The sequence below is a fragment of the Galeopterus variegatus genome, unplaced genomic scaffold, assembly GCF_000696425.1.
Source record: "Galeopterus variegatus unplaced genomic scaffold, G_variegatus-3.0.2 Scaffold2425, whole genome shotgun sequence".
Taxonomy (NCBI): domain Eukaryota; kingdom Metazoa; phylum Chordata; class Mammalia; order Dermoptera; family Cynocephalidae; genus Galeopterus; species Galeopterus variegatus.
Genome location: NW_007728536.1, coordinates 85,933 through 102,054, shown reverse-complemented (window position 1 = coordinate 102,054; position 16,122 = coordinate 85,933). Strand labels below are relative to the sequence as shown.

The window sequence follows — 16,122 nt, the reverse complement described above, 5'->3', positions numbered from 1 at the left end:
GCCCTTGCCGGCACTCAGAAAGCCCCATCCCTCCCGCCCCCCGGCTGCCCCGCCCCTCGTTGGCCGGCCGCGGGGCGGGAGGCGGGGCCGTGACCCCGGGCCCGGGTGCGGCGAATCCAGTCCCCGCGAGTTGCCTGGGGCTGGGGCAGAGTTCCAGGCCGACGGCCCGGGTCCCGGCCCCGCCGCCCTGCTGTGCTCCGCGGTCCGCGCTGGGAGCGGGCCTAGTGCTCTGACCTCTTACGTCCGGGAGCCGGACTCCCGGGCTCCCGCGTCCGCCCCGGCTCCGCACCTCTGGCAGCCTAAGGAGAGTCGCTGGCCGTGGTCGCCACTAGGGTAATGGGGCAGATAGGCCAGGGAGGGGGAGGCCTAGGGCCCGATGGGGGCGAGAGGGATCGTGGCGTGGTCCGCGCACACCCTGGGAAGCCGGAGGCCAGAACTCGCCTCCCACCTCGAGCCCGGGTACGGCCGGCTGGCGGAGCCGTGGCCAGAGTCCGGCCTGGCGTGGCGAGCCGCCCCCGCGGCCGCTCAGGATCTGCGGGGAGTCCCGGGCCGCCGGTGGTGCCTGCTGGGGTTGGCCGCTCCAGGTGCGCGGGGCCCCTGCCGTGCGCGGTGCGCTCACCCCCCAGCTCTTACCTTCGGCGGCGCTCACGGGCCTGGCGAGTTTCCAAACAGAAGACACGCTCTGGCCCCGCCTCCTTCTGCGAGTTAGCTACAAAGTCCCCCCAGTGCTGGACTGGGAAGGAATCGTTTACAAAATTAAGTGCTCAGGCGTCGTTTTGTCCGCGGTATTTAAATTCAGCGTTGTTTTTTTACGTCGTGGGTTTGTTGTGTGAAGTCCCTTTTTCCTCAAAACTTGATCGCGACTTGTGACACAGCGCCTACCTAGCACAGTGCCTGCACACGGTGGCGCTCGGTAAAGATTTCTTGAAAGCACGAGTCACAAGATTAAGTTTGGATAATTCTACCGAGCCATTGGGCGCTATAATCTTTAAGACTATGGGTTCCCAAGATCACTCTGAAAATTACAGTAATTTTAAAGCTCAACAAAGTGATTTAAGTCTTTTTCTTGCATTCTCTGTAACAATGGCCTCTGCTGGATGCCTAAATTAACTTAAAACCCAAGTTCTGTAAATACTCATAGATGCGCCCTTTGGTTTCCACAGAAAGTGTTAACCTTTCAGATCCGAACCTTCGAGTGAATCATTTTATTTTGGAACAAGTTAAAATTATGTATAAAGCTTTATTTTACTTAGCTTTTTATACGTGTGCAAGGGACTACACTGATGTACTCATGAATATATTTAGAAATATAGGTCTTTTAAGTAGGAATTTGTTTTGTTTTGTTTTAGTACGGGTTTTAAAAATAGGGTTTATATTCATACCTAGTGAGAGAGCATGCAGGAGAAAATTGACAGCAAATCCCCACCCCCCACATTTTTGCCAGGTGCAGCTGGTGCCTTGACCTCAAAATGTCTTGAAAAATTATCTCTTTAATAGTCTGGTGAATCTAAGGCAAAGACCTCTGGGATTAAACCACCCTGTGGGGACAACCCTTTTTTTTTTTTTTTTTTTTCCCTTTTTTGTCTTTTTTACTGACCAGTAACGGGATCGCAACCCTCGGTGTCGCGCCCGTACCAGGGACCGGCAACGGGATCGCAACCCTCGGTGTTGCGTCCGCACCGCGCTCAGCCAGTGAGCGGGAACCGGTCTCCACATGGGATCCGAACCCGCGGCGGGAGCGCCGCCGCGCTCGCAAGCGGCGCACTCTCCAGTGCGCCACCGGTCCGGCCCGGGACAACCCTTTTAATACTAACAGTTCTTACAGATTGTGCCCGTTTCTAATGAGTTTTTCTGAAAAATAAATAATGTAATGGAGTTTCAAATTGTTTTGTTGTTTAAGACAAAATCTGTAACAACCTGCTAATATTAAATGAAGATAGCAGGATTCAAAATTGTGATAACCAGACAATTCAGTTAATTACAACATTCCTAACCTTTCTGCTTGTAGGAAAGTCAGCTAAAAGCAGTCAGGACGTTTTCTGTCTTGATTAACAGTGTCTGTCCCCAGTTCCCAGCACAGTGCCCAATCCAGTGCCTAGCCATAAAGTCTTGTACAATGAATATTTGGGTGTTACAGGTAACAGTGTAATGACTTGCTATGTGTGTATAGTTGCTTTGTTTACCTGAATATCTCTTTAGAATAGAATACTAGGAGTGGGAATTTTACTGGGTCAAAGGTATGAATATTTTCATGCTTATCAAATCATTGCCAACTTGGTTTACAAGTGAGCCTTACCATTTTGGCCTGCCACCAATAATATTTGAATGCACCTTTCAGAGAGCATCCTCTCAAGCTTTTAGATTGATACAATATTCGGTGGTTATGAGCGTTTGCGCATGATGTAGCTCATTTGATCTCAAGCATTCTGGAAGGTAAGCAGGGCAGGCATTGCTTTCCCCTTTTTGTAGCATGGGAAACTCCAGTGCCTTAAATTGATGGCAACGAGTGACTGGTGACAAAATAATCATAACCTTTCAGGTTTTCCTTCCTTCCATTTCCTACCTTTGGTTCATAATGAACATCCTGAATAAATTTACTTCTTTCCTTAGGAGTAAAACTGGATACTGCTATATCATATTTACTTATTATTTATAATATTAATGGTGTATAAAATCTTCCTTTTCTCCTAGTGTATAAAACCTTCATAAAATTTGAGAACTTCATTAAAATGAAATAATGAAACTCCATTTAGATGAAGGAGGCGATATTGGTTAGATGTAAGAGAACAGCCCCCACTAGCAAGTTTAGAACATTGCCATCCTTTCTATTACTAAAGGTCTGGAAACGTTTGGTGGTGCTTTTGTATCTGCTTGAATCTGAAGAGATTACTATTTTAAACCTCTGAATCTGTTGCAGAATCTTCACAAACTATTGAGATTAATACTTAGTTGGTGAAAGTGGACAGGAAATATGTGCATTATAATCTACATATCTTTGATATCTGCCAAATTTTAAGAGTAGAATTGAGAACTAAAAATCATAAGGTCAAAGAAATTTAGCCTACAAAAAGTATTATTTTCATATGAAAACTAAAAAATTCCTTTTCTTTTTTCTAAGTATGTGGCAACAAGAAAACATTAGTTCCTAGTTTTACTAATCCTGGTTATTTCCCAAATTTGCTGGCCAGGGACCCCAAATAATTGATTTGGTAGGTAATTAATCCAGTGGAAAACTTCGGAAAGTCTTAAAGTTTACTATAAGTGGAACTGTTGGAAATTCTTGAGGTTTATTTGTAAGTAGCACCATTTGTATTAAGAGTGGGTCCAAAATTGCTTTTCTCTATTGTTTTCACATTTGTTCAGGGCTCTTTAAAGAAATAGTGCAGAAAATATAGAGGAGAGATGCAAATATATTTGACCTCACTCTGGCTTTTGTTGTAATGTCAGATCCCAAGTAGTTTTAGTAAAGAGAAATGTTCTTTAAAGACACTTCTCAGGAATGTCTCTAGTTCTTGTGTCAAGGAATAGCTGCCTAAATATCGGGTGAGTTTATGGCAACTAGTTCTTCAAGGAACTTTTATTTAAATCTAAATTATTTTGCTTTTGTTTTTTTGTAATAGGATATTTCTGCATCTTGAAAAGAAGATAAAACAAAAATCTTTGGATTAGATGGATTTTTGTCACTTTCTGTGAACTAAAGCGATTCAATGTCTCTTTTGGTAAGTTTTTGTTTACATGGATCTGATTTTGTGCTCTCAGAGTAGTTAGATGTTAGTGCAGGGCCACGGCTAAAGGCATATTCTTTTTTTTTCCATTTTGTCTTTTTTACTGACCGGTAACAGGATCGCAACCCTCGGTGTCACGCCCGTACCGGGGACCGGCAACGGGATCGCAACCCTCGGTGTTGCGCCCACACCGCGCTCAGCCAGTGAGCGGGAACCGGTCTCCACATGGGATCTGAACCCTCGGCGGGAGTGCCGCCGCGCTCCCAAGCGGCGCACTCTCCAGTGCGCCACCGGGCCAGCCCTAAAGGCATATTCTGATGGGATATTCTTATGCTCTGAGAAGTTATTTTGACCTGAGTAGCTTTTGGTCTTGAGAAATGAATTAAATTCTCATTGAGATTTTGTCTCTTTCAAAAAGAACTTTTCCTATACTTTTTTGATATACTCATTACTCTGATCTTTTGTACCATACCCACTTTTTCTCATACTTCTGTTGACTTAGATATGCCACTCTCATCCAGTTAGCTGTGCCTTGTCCTTTAAGTCTTTCAAAAATCCTTTTTATAAATGTCCATCTGACTAAAGTCAAGCAAAATAGTATTAAAAAATAAGCCCTTTGACTTAACAATTAGACAGGAACATTTGGATCAATGTATAATATGAGGTATAGATGCCAACTTGTTTTCTGTTTGTAGATCTATAGTTTCTACTTTAAGTAGCTTGAGGACTTGCATTCAATCTTATATATACTGTAATAGTTGAATAGGGAATTTTTACATTAAGACAGTGATCTTTTAAAAAGTGATGAGTGTGTTTATATGATGATTTGTAGTTTACAAATACTTTTATATATCTCTTTTGGTCTTTAAAATTGTGAGAGACTGGCAGAGCAGTGGTGTCATCCTCATTCTGAGTTAGCCCAAGACTGCAAAGAATTGGAGCCAAGGCTCAGACTCCTATCTTCTGATCTACCCCATCAGTTGCCAAGGCTGAGAGGCAGAACTATGAAGTTAGGAGACTGTGTTGTTAGTTATATGGAAAATACATAGCACATTTACTTTAAATGTTTAAAATAAATCTTTTCTTTTTGAAAGGGGAGCTTTATATATGTGGAAAATATAAAAACTTCCACTCTCTGTGAAATGTGAGGTGAAACGTCTCATTCTCTGTAACGGGGATCAGCAAACTTTTTCTGTAAAGGACAGAAAGTATTTGCATGCCATGTGGTCTCTGTTACAACTACTCTTCTGCTGTTGTAGCATGAAAGCAGCCATAGGCAGTATATAAATTAATGAAAATGAATGACTGTGTCTGTGTTCTAACCGTATTCATAAAAATAGGTGGTGGGTCACGTTTGGCTCATGGACCATGGTTTGCCAACCCCTGCTCTAAAGGATTACTTGAGATTTACAATTTTTTTTTTCCTTTTTGTCTTTTTTCGTGACCGGCAATGGATCGCAACCCTCAGTGTCGTGCCCGTACCGGGACCGGCAACGGGATCGCAACCCGCGGCGTTGCGCCCGCACCTCGCTCAGCCAGTGAGCGGCCGGTCTGTATGTGGGATCTGAACCCTCGGCGGGAGCGCCACCGCGCTCCCAAGCGGCGCACTGTAGCAGTGCGCCACTGGGCCGGCCCCTAAGATTTACAATTTTATATCAACTTATAAGCTAGAGAAGATGTCAAAGGGCATTTAGTCTAGTCTCCTCATTTGACAGATGAGGATTCTAAGATTCAGAGGGCTATGTGGTTGTCTTCTGGATTTTTACTTTATTATTTCATAATTATGGATTTTGCAAAAAGTAATAGAATATGATGAGTGATTTATATTAATTTGATTTTTCAATAGTTTTAACTTTAAATTACATTTTTCTGAAATGGTGAAATATTTTAGAATCCTTTGAATCAAAATATTTACTTTTTTCCCTAAATGAGAAGTTTTTGTAACTGAGATAAAGTTGATGTCTTTACTTATGAAGGATTCCTCCCCATTCAGGTATTACCCTCTATTTGAGAACTAAGAAATGTTTTCAAAAGAGCAGCATAAGTAAAATATTTTCTTTTAGATTCTTTATGAGGTGTAACTGCTTTTTACTTGGCTATGATACTGGATAAAGAAATTATATTCAAAAATATTTTGAGGAGCTTTCTTCTGCATAGTTTTAAATTATTGTGCTGCCTGAAAGAGATTAATGTGTAGAGTCTTCATGAGCTATTATATTCACCAGCATCTGATTGGTGCAGTGTGTATATAAAAATGTTTTGAAGGATAAGATATAGCTATATTGTGATTTTTATAACCTGGGCAGGTAATGAACATGCTAACATATTTTAGGAGGAGACAGCAAAAATATTCTGCATTATACTTATCCTGACTGGTTTTCACTATCTTCATATGTAATAGTGATCACTTTGTTGCACTGTGAAAATTTTGTATAAAGATGAAATAGAAGTCTACCATATTATTTTATAAAATGTTTCCTACATTTTTATAAGCTGAGAACATGGATCACAACTCTTATTTTGAAAATAAATTGAGATCAATTTAAGTTTTTAAAGAAATGCCCAATGTGTCTTAAATTAACTTCTCTTCCATCAAACAAAGTGACAGGCATTATTTAGAGAGAAAGACTCTTTTTATATGCTTGAGTAAATTTTGATGGTTGTGTCAGGGTTCCCCCAAACCACCTCTGGGTTGGTGATTCTCCAGGAAGACTAAAAGAACTTAGCATATAGTCATACAGCTAAGATTTATTAGCAAAATGATACAAAGCAAAACCAGCAACGAGAAGAGGTATGTGGGGCGAAGTTCAGAGGAAACCAGGCATAAGTTTCAAGAATCCTCTTTCACTGAAGTCACAAGGGATGTGTGCTTAATTCCCCCTGAGTTGTGATATGTGAAATGTTACCTACAAGGGAAGCTTATTAGAGACTCAGACTCAGGGTTTTTATTGGGGATTGGTCATGTCTGCATGTGCCCTCAGCTATCACATAACACAACCCTAGCCTCCCAGAAAAAAAGCCAGGGGTTCAGAATAAATCATATTGTTTGTACAAACAGGCACAGTGAGCCATTCTTAGGGAATGATAGAAACTCTCCCAAAATCCAGGTTCCCAGATACTAGCCAAGGGTCAACCTTGTACACAGGCCTTTTCTAAGAGTAGCAGTTTTTGGCCTGCTATGTTAACGCTCTTCTGCACAATAGTGTTAGTGATTGTTGTGAAAAATTCAGGGTAAATGTTACAAAAAATATATAAATACTGAGCTTAATGTGTAAATGAACTAACTGGTGGTTGTTTTCAATATGACAATAATAAGTATTTTCAAAAACTGTTTTATTATAAATATTATTCACCCTAGAAAACCCATATAAACTTTGCAAAGGAATTGATTCTGCAGCTGTCTTGACATTGTTAGCTTTTGTTTTTCAGAATGACTTTTACATAAAACAGTGGGAATTATATACCAAATTATTGGGATAGATTGGTAAAGTATGCAGACTGTAGGAATTCAACTTAAAATCATCAGTAATTTAGGCTAATTTGGAAAATGACTAGTTTGATTCGAGAGAAATTCTGGCATATTTTAAAAGAAAGGAGGTTTGATTACTCTAAGTAACTGACATAAAGTATTAAGCAGACATGGATGGACTTATATGGAAAGCCTTATTTGATATTGTACTTTAATCTTTAGCTTAATATTCAGAAGAAAACCACAAAAGTGATGAGTTACAAAATGAATACCAATTGTTAAAATGAATTAATATTATAACCTCAAGAAAAGAGAAGACAAGGATCAGCAATAGTGCCAAGAAAAATACTACCAGATATGAAGTTTATCTATTGCTTAACCGGCTGCTTTGCCCTTCTCTCCCATACTGAGTACCTCCATGGTATGGATCGTAGATTCGCTTCTGGGTTCCTGCATGCCGCCCTTTTTCTCTGATCCCCACTCCAGTCACCAGACCTTTATGTTTCCATACATCCCCTTTCCCTATCCCGTGACTTATTTTTCACTTACTTTAATGCATTTCTGACTTCCAGGATTGTTTCTGCACTTCACGAACACAAGTTGAATCCCTCAGACCTGCAAAACAGTCCGAAACCAGTATCCATCAGTACTTGGTAAGAAAAAGGTTGAGTATGATTAATACTCCTCCTTTGCCTTCTGTAATACCATTCACTCCTGGTTCTTCTATATCTCCTTTTCTTTACAGTGTCTTTTACTGTTTCTTCTTTCTCCCGCTATTCTCTGTGAATCTATAATTGGCCTCTTCCCGTCTTCCTAAATGGGCTCTCCCTTTTCCTATTGCATCAGTTATTCAGATTTCAGATTGTCCTCCAGCTGTGTTAGGTGTCTTGAGGGGACTCTGGCATCAAGCAGAACTTACGATTCTCACGTTTTTATCTGTAACCCCAGTCTTTCCTAGACACCAGAATTGTCTGTAGAATACCTCCAGTTGGATTTTTCAAAGGCATATCTACTCTGTTTGAATAAAACCTTAATCTTCTCTCAAATCTTACCAACCCATTGTATTTCCTGCTTGGGCTAATGAAAACCCATCTGCTATGTCATCCTGCCTAACTAGAAACTTCGGAGTTATCCTCATGCTGCTTCTACCTCTATCCCCATATTTAGTTATACACCAAGTCTTCTGAGTCTGCCTCTGAAGTGCCCTTGAGTCCAACCCTTCTTTCACATGAGTGCTGCTTCTACTCACGTCTCGTCTCTCAGCTGGAATACTGCATGTAGATTCATTGCCTCTAGTCCCCTAGACGCAGATAGTCTTCTTCCCCACTCTCATCAGTGTTCAGTACTGCTACCAGTACAGGCCTGCTTGTGTCGTTTCCAGCTTAAAAACTTCCATGGTTTCCTAAAACCTACGGGATAAAGTCTGAACTCCTTAGCATGATATAAGGACTTTTAATGGTGCGGATATGTCTAGTTTCTACATTCCATTTCTTGCTATTGAGTCTTAGCACATACTCTTCTCTCTGCTTGAAATACCCTTTTCTTACCTCCCTCTGAAATTTCTCCTCATCTGTAAAGAATTGTTTCATCTATCACATCTATGAAGGCTTTCCACTTTTTATTCCATTATTCCATTATGCTCCCACATATCTTAGACATTCCCATAAGTGATACTTACTGTATTTACTCATGATGATTGATTTGTACGTCTCTCCAACTATATATAACATGATCTTCATAAAAGTGGGCATCCTGTCTTACTCATCTCTATCTCCCCTGGGGGATAAATGCTTGATTTATTAAATAATATTTAAAGGAACATGCTTGGTAATAAATATTTCTCTGGGATCTTTTCCTGCCCTTAATCCTTACTTTATGCTGCAGTTTTTACTCCAGAATGGAGCCTACATTGCAAATGCCTTATTTGCTACAAAATAAGGTAATCCTAGTTAATTCTGCTTATGATTTATCTCATTCCTGTGTTCAGCTGTCTTCATTTTTGTCATTTCACTCTTTATTCTCTAATACTCCAGAGTACCTCAGATACTGTCAGTGGTAGTCACCCAGCCTCTGTCTGAATATATAATAGAGAAGGGATGATGGGAGGAGGCAGCTTGATGCCTGATCCACTGTTTGGTGGTACCAGTTACTGTGAATTTCTTACTCTTAACTGAAATCTGCATCCTGTAGCTTCTATCTGTTGATCTGAGCTTTGCTCTCTGAACAACCGTATTTACCCTTCTACATTGATCTTTTAGTCAATTGAGAATAGTAACTATATATATTCTTAATATTTTTTTTTCCAGATTAAGTATTCCCAATTCCTTGAGTGTTGCCAGACTTTCAGTGCTCTGGCAACACTGAAAGAACATGGTTGGCTTTCTCTGTGCATCACCATTTTGCAATGTCCCCCTTAAATTGTGGTGGGTCAGTAATCGATTGGTGCTCTGAGTACTATCTAATTATCTCAGAATACAGTGAAATTCTTATCTCTTTCAGTCTGCTCATTTTGCTTCTGTAAATATAACTCAATATTGTGCTTTTATTTAACCATCCCTGGCATACTGTTGACTGAAACCTCTGGGTCATAGACCTGGTATCCTCAATTTTGTATTTAGGCCTTTTTTTTTTTTTAACTTAAATATAAGATTTTGCACCTATCCCTGTAAAATTTAACTGATCTGGGCCTATTCTTTCAGTTTCTTAAGATGATTCTGAGTCCTGATTTGTTTGTTCAGTAATTAGCTATGCCTAGCCATGCATAATGCATACTTTTTTTTTTAAAAGCAGGTCTTTTGCATCATCAGGAAGTCATTAAACTGTTTAACAGAACAAGGAACCTGCCATAATTTTTGCTTTCTAGTTTTCTAACTAGTCATCAAATCAAAAAGAGAAGTGAAGTTAGTTTGGGATGATTTACCCTTAGTAAACCTGTGTTGTCTTCTTGTGATTACCATGTACTATGGTTTGGATGTTTCTCTTCAAAAAACTCATGTTGCAGTTTGATCCCCAACGTGGCATTGTTGGTATGAATGGCCTAGTGGGAGGTATTTGAGTCATGGGGGTGGATCCCTCATGAATAGATTAATGCCCTCCCTGGGGGGGCAGGGTTGGTGGTGAGTGAGTTCTTGCTCTGTTAGATCTCAGAGAGCTGGTTGTTAAAAAGATCTTGGCACCTCCCTTCCCCATCTTTCTTGCTTCCTCTCTCACCATGTGATTTCTCTTTGCACAGGCAGGATCCTGAGGCCCTTGTCAGATGTAGCTGCCCAGTCTTAGACATTTCAGCCCTCAGAATCATGAGCCAGATAAACCTTTCTTTTCTTTATAACTTACCCAGTCTCAGGTATTCCATTATAACAACATAAAACAGACTAATATACCATGTTCTCCTAAGTGCTCATAATTCATCTATCTAATGATTTGATCTCAGACTTTACCTGACAGCAGCTTCAAGCTTTTTGCCCCTTTGTAATTTTCCCCCTTTTTGAAAATTGGGTTAATGTTTAACTATTTCCATTCTGGTTTCTCATCTGTAATTCTACCATATCTGCAAACTTAATATCCCTTGGCCTGGACGTGTGAACATATTTAAAACAACCTGTTTAGAGCTTTGAATACTTATTAACAATATATGTGCCCTTTCTAGCTTATTTATTTATTTTTTTGGTGGCTGGCCAGTATGGGAATCTGAGCCCTTGACTTTGGTGTAATAACACTATGCTCTAACCAAATGAGATAACTGGCGAGCCTCCTACTTTAAAGATCATTTACCTTATGGAGCAGATGGAAGCAAAATAGAGGCTGATAGCTCTGATTTTTGGTCATCTCTAGGTAATGTTAAGCCATTTTTTCAAGCAGTGAACTGTGTTCAGTTCATTATGTCTCTAGCCTTCCTGACAGCCTCATAGGTTGATATCATTTAAAAATTTTTAGGGGCGGGGGGTTCTTAAAAAAATAAATAAATAGAAGTTTTAAAAATTGTTATATGCTCTTTTCACTGTCTTTTATATGTTCTTTAAATCTGAGTTTATCTGAAGACTACCTGTTCTGAAGAAATGAAATTGATTTATTTAGATTTCTTTTCTCTTTTCATTGGGATTATTTCCAATTGTATAGTAGAATTTCTTTTTACAATCTTTCATTCCTTTTGAACAATGTTCACCTTTATTCATCTTTAGTTAGCCATGGCTTATAATTTTTTTTTCTTCTGTTCTCTTTAAAGTTTAAGGGACACATAATCCTCCTGTCACTCTTGCAAACTCCATCTCTTTCTCCTGCTTAAAAAGAGTCAAAGATGCAAAAAGTAGTTAGCACAATTCCTAGCACGTAGTAATATTATTTTTTCTCTTTCTTCCCACCTTGGAAGCAGTAACAAGATTCCTACCATCTGCTGGTGCCTATATAAGCTTCTAAGTGTCCTTTGGGATATCCTGATGGCTATCACATGACTCCAGTGGTTTAGGCCTCTTTCTCTTGCATGCATGTTATTTCACTGCCACTGTATTCAGGTGCAACCTAAGACTGTGACTCCCAAGCAGCCCATGAGACCTCATACTGGTACATGGTCATTCACTCAGGAGGTCTGTATGTTACTCTTCTATCTCCTTAGGTTTGTTTTTCTTTCTGACTCTCTTCTGATTCATTTCATCTTGTGAGAAAACTTCTTCAGCAATTTTAACAGGCTCCAGTGTAGAAATTATTTCTTTCCTGTTAATACCTCCACTAGCAGAGCATGTACTTTGTACAAGAAATGGTGACCTGATGACCACTTGAAGCAAGAGTACAAGCACAGAATATTCTTTGTAGGTCCCTGCAGCCCTTCCCTTGTTATGTTTATTATACACCATGAAGAATTAACAGCCATGCTTAGCAACTTCTTTTTTTTTTTTAAGAGATGACCGGTAAGGGGATCTTAACCTTTGACTTGGTGTTGTCAACACCACGCTCTCCGAAGTGAGCTAACCAGCCATCCCTATACAGGGATCCAAACCCGTGGCCTTGGTGTTATCAGCACCACACTCTCCCAAGTGAACCACAGGCCGGCCCTGTTAGTGACTTCTAAAAGTTTTACTGGAAATTACACTGCACAGTATTCCTTGCTATCTGTAAATCTGCTTTTTCTGGTCTCTCCCCCTTCATAGGCTGACAGCTTTCTAACTAACATCAATTAGTAATGGGTAAATTTCTTTTAGATATTAAAGCAGTCTGTTAAGCTACTTTTCAGTGCCTTCCTAATGAACACCTCAGTGTTCGAAAATACAATATCAGTGTTTTATATTGGGGTAATGGGACCAAATTGGGGGGCCAAAATAGTTTATACTTATCTTATTTTCATCTTTTAAAAAAATGCAGGTTGATGAGCCAACCCTTTCCTGGTCACCTCCATCCACTAGAGCCAGTGAAGTGATATGTTCCACTAACGTGTCTCACTATGAGCTTCAAGTAGAAATAGGTAATAATCTTGGATTTCATATAATTGACCTTTTACTACTAGAAATGAAACTGATGACAAAAAAGATTATTTCATAGGCAAGTCTTTTTTTGTTATCATCTACAGCATAAAAGTAGATATTAATTGTGTTAGTCAAATGGATTCAATTCATTTCATGTCTAATTTAAAGTAATGGCCCATATTTTTTCAAGTTTGCTGTCTAGAATTTTTACTTTTCCTCTGAAGAACATTTGGAGGAGGAAGATACTAAATAATCTAAATACTTATTATTTTTGTCTTTATTGTGGGAAGCTTCTAATTTTATGGGTATAATTTATACTGGATATAAATTAAAATCAAATTATGTAAATCCTTTCAGTCATAGTCCTTTAATCAGATTATTTTCTAATTTAAAATTAGACAACAATCACAATAATTCCTTGAACTTGTTAAGATAAGTGAACAAATATGATGTTGATGGTGGGGGTAGTGGGGGGAGAGGGAGGGAGAAAAGGAGGAATTGGTAAAGGGACATTAAATCAACTATGTTGTATATTGATAAATTAAAAAAAAATTCAAATCCAGGGACAGAAACAAAACAACACCTGAAGGTAAAATTCAGGCAACCAAGGGATGACTAGAGAAGCTGTGTTAAGAGCAGTGGTTAGTGCCAAAAGACAATGGGACAATGTGTACAAAGATCCAGGAAAAAAGGACGACCAAAGAATTTTATGTCCAGCCAAACTCTTCTTCACAAATAAGAGAACACAGTCATTCTCAAGCATGCAAAAATGCAATGAATATAACATCTATAAACCCTTCTTGGAAAAGCTACCTAATGATGAAATCTCAGTAGTCAATAAATAGATAAAAACAAAGGACCTCAGATATGAAAGTTGTGCTGAAAGTCCTAGTGGTGAGCACATGATAGATTTAAATAAAAAACTAAGTCTATATAACTATGAGAACTATGAATTCTCATAGAATTATAGAACAATATAAATGTTACAAATCTCAACAGTATATAAATAATACTTTGACAAAATAGAGTGGTAGAGTGGGTAGAGAGATGTGTAAGCAAGTGAATTTTTTTTAATATAGTAGGGAGTAAGTACTGCTCTCCAAATTGAACCATAAAATTGTTCTAACCTCAATGTATTTTTGATCTTTATTTCTTAACACTTTAGGAAGTCATGTCTTACATGTGGAAGAAATCTAAACTTCAGAACTCTTTTTGTTTCCCATGTTTCTTCAACCAATTTCACATAAAATTAAATTTAATATTTTATTTTTAAAAAATTGCCTAAAATCCCATTTGTGGAAGAAACCTTTCTCAGTTAAGTGTGGAACAGGATGGGTTATTTATAGTTTTTATATGTGCAACATTTGCTTTGAATACTGAGAAGCATCCATTAAACACTGCAAAGCAGTGACGACGTTAGATGCTAGGGATACAAAGCCGTGTAAAACACTTGAGGAATTCACATCATGTCTGGAAGATGAACACATAAGATAGCTTTGTTTTATGCACTGGAAGGTATTGTAGTGGAGGTACATGCTGAGCGTTAGTGGAAACAGAGAAGATGGAGCATCCAACCAATCACCTCTGAGAGTCAAGAGAGAGGGCAAAAAGGGGCTGGATCCTGAAGAATGAGGCAAAGTTTGCTAGATGTGCTAGTCAGGGTTTTTGTTACACACAACAGAAAACAATCCTGGCTAACTTAAGCAGAAAATGAATTTTTGAACAATATCACTAACTCACAGAATTGTTTGCTAGAGAATCAGACTTGGAAGAAACTAAGAGAAGCTGGGTGACTAGGACGGGGCCATGGACTAGGAGCAGCCCAGTCAGGGTACTGCCTGGTAGGGTGCCCCCCCTCCAGACATCACACCCCAGTACGCTGAGTTCCGACTGCCCATCCTCCAATTGGCCAAGTTTAGGTCCCTGTTATGCCAGAGTCAAGGAGACCAAGGGAGAATAAGGATCTGACCTTTTCTAAAATAGCACATGGTGGCAAATTTCCCAGAATTAGAAAGGGAGTTCAGATGGTGCCAATCTAAAACGGGAAAAAAATGCTTACTTTAGTAAATGACTGAGGAAGGATTGTTAAAGGGAAATACCATACAGCTCCTCTGTGACTATAAGTGTGAACAAGGAGACAGTAGGCAGTGGTAGGAGATAAACCTGGAAAGGCAGGTTTGGAATACATTGTGAAGGACTTCAAAAGGTGTTTGCAGAAGTTTGGATTCCTTCTATTGGCCCCCACAACTTACCCACTTCATTACTCAAATGATTTAAGGCAGAAGTTTGGAATTTATCCTCTCTGTGCTGGGGAGACATTGTGGAATAGTAGTGATGGTAGTCATAGCGTCTAACAGGAGTTATGCTGAACACTTAACATGTACTTTTTCCGTTTAACTCTTTACCACTTCCATTTTGTGGATGAGGATACTGAGGCTGTGAGATAGTTATAGCTAGTGATTTGAAAACAGAATTTTCTGACTGTAGGGTCTAAGCTCTCAGCTGCTACACTGTAATACCTTCCCATTGATAAAATGCCAAATTTAGAACAACTCTGACAGCAGTCTGGAAGATAGAAGAGTGGTTCACAGCCAGAGGTATCATCCTTGCTACCTGTGTCTCTTTAAAAATTGCAGTGCCCGTATTCCATTGCATAGCTATTGAATCAAAATTTCTGGAGAATGGGGCCTAGGCAAAGGCATTTTGTTTGTTTGTTTGTTTTTTTTTGTCTTTTTGTCTTTTTTCCGTGTCCGGCAATGGATCGCAACCCTCAGTGTTGCCCCCGTACCGGACCGGGGACCGGCGACGGGATCGCAAGCCTCGGCGTTGCTCCCGTGCCTCGCTCAGCCAGTGAGCGGGAGCCGGTCTGTACATGGGATCCGAACCCTCGGACGGGAGCGCTGCCGCGCTTCCCAAGCGGCACACTATCCAGTGCACCACCGGGCCGGCCCCTAGGCAAAGGCATTTTGAAGTCGTTCCCTCAGTAATGCTGGTGAATGCACCGGTTGAGCGCGCAGGGCAAGGGCAAAGCGAGGGAGTCACTGCGTATATCCAGGGAGAGTGGACAGGACTTGAACAAAGGCAGTGACGCCGACACTGGAGAGGGAGGTGAATTTGAGATTAACTCCATTTCAAAGATAAAACTGACAGAATCGTGACTGTGGAGAGAGGGAAGGAAATAACATTATGAGTATTAGTTTTAATTTGCATTTCTCTATCTTGAGCATCTTTTCATACGCTTATTGGCCATTCCTATATTTTATTTTGTAGATTGCCTATTTAATTCCCTGCCTGATTTTTTTTTTTTTTTTTTGTCTTTTGTCTTTTTCCGTGTCCGGCAACGGATCGCAACCCTCAGTGTTGCCCCCGTACCGGACCGGGGACCGGCAACGGGATTGCAACCCTCGGTGTTGCTCCTGCGCCTCGCTCAGCCAGTGAGCGGGAACCGGTCTGTATGTGGGATCCGAACCCTCGG

General features: G+C 40.1%; 1 protein-coding gene across 1 annotated transcript in view; it reads left to right on the top strand.

Moving 5' to 3' along the window:
• Positions 1-189: 189 nt before the first annotated feature.
• STRADB (STE20-related kinase adaptor beta) overlaps positions 190-16,122 on the top strand; it is a 23,910-nt gene continuing 7,977 nt past the window's right edge. The window contains exons 1-4 of the mRNA XM_008581647.1: positions 190-333; positions 3,621-3,719; positions 7,767-7,847; positions 12,547-12,646. Of these exons, the coding sequence (XP_008579869.1) occupies positions 3,708-3,719; positions 7,767-7,847; positions 12,547-12,646 (193 nt within the window). The 5' untranslated portion in view covers positions 190-333; positions 3,621-3,707. The remainder of the gene's footprint in view (positions 334-3,620; positions 3,720-7,766; positions 7,848-12,546; positions 12,647-16,122) is intronic.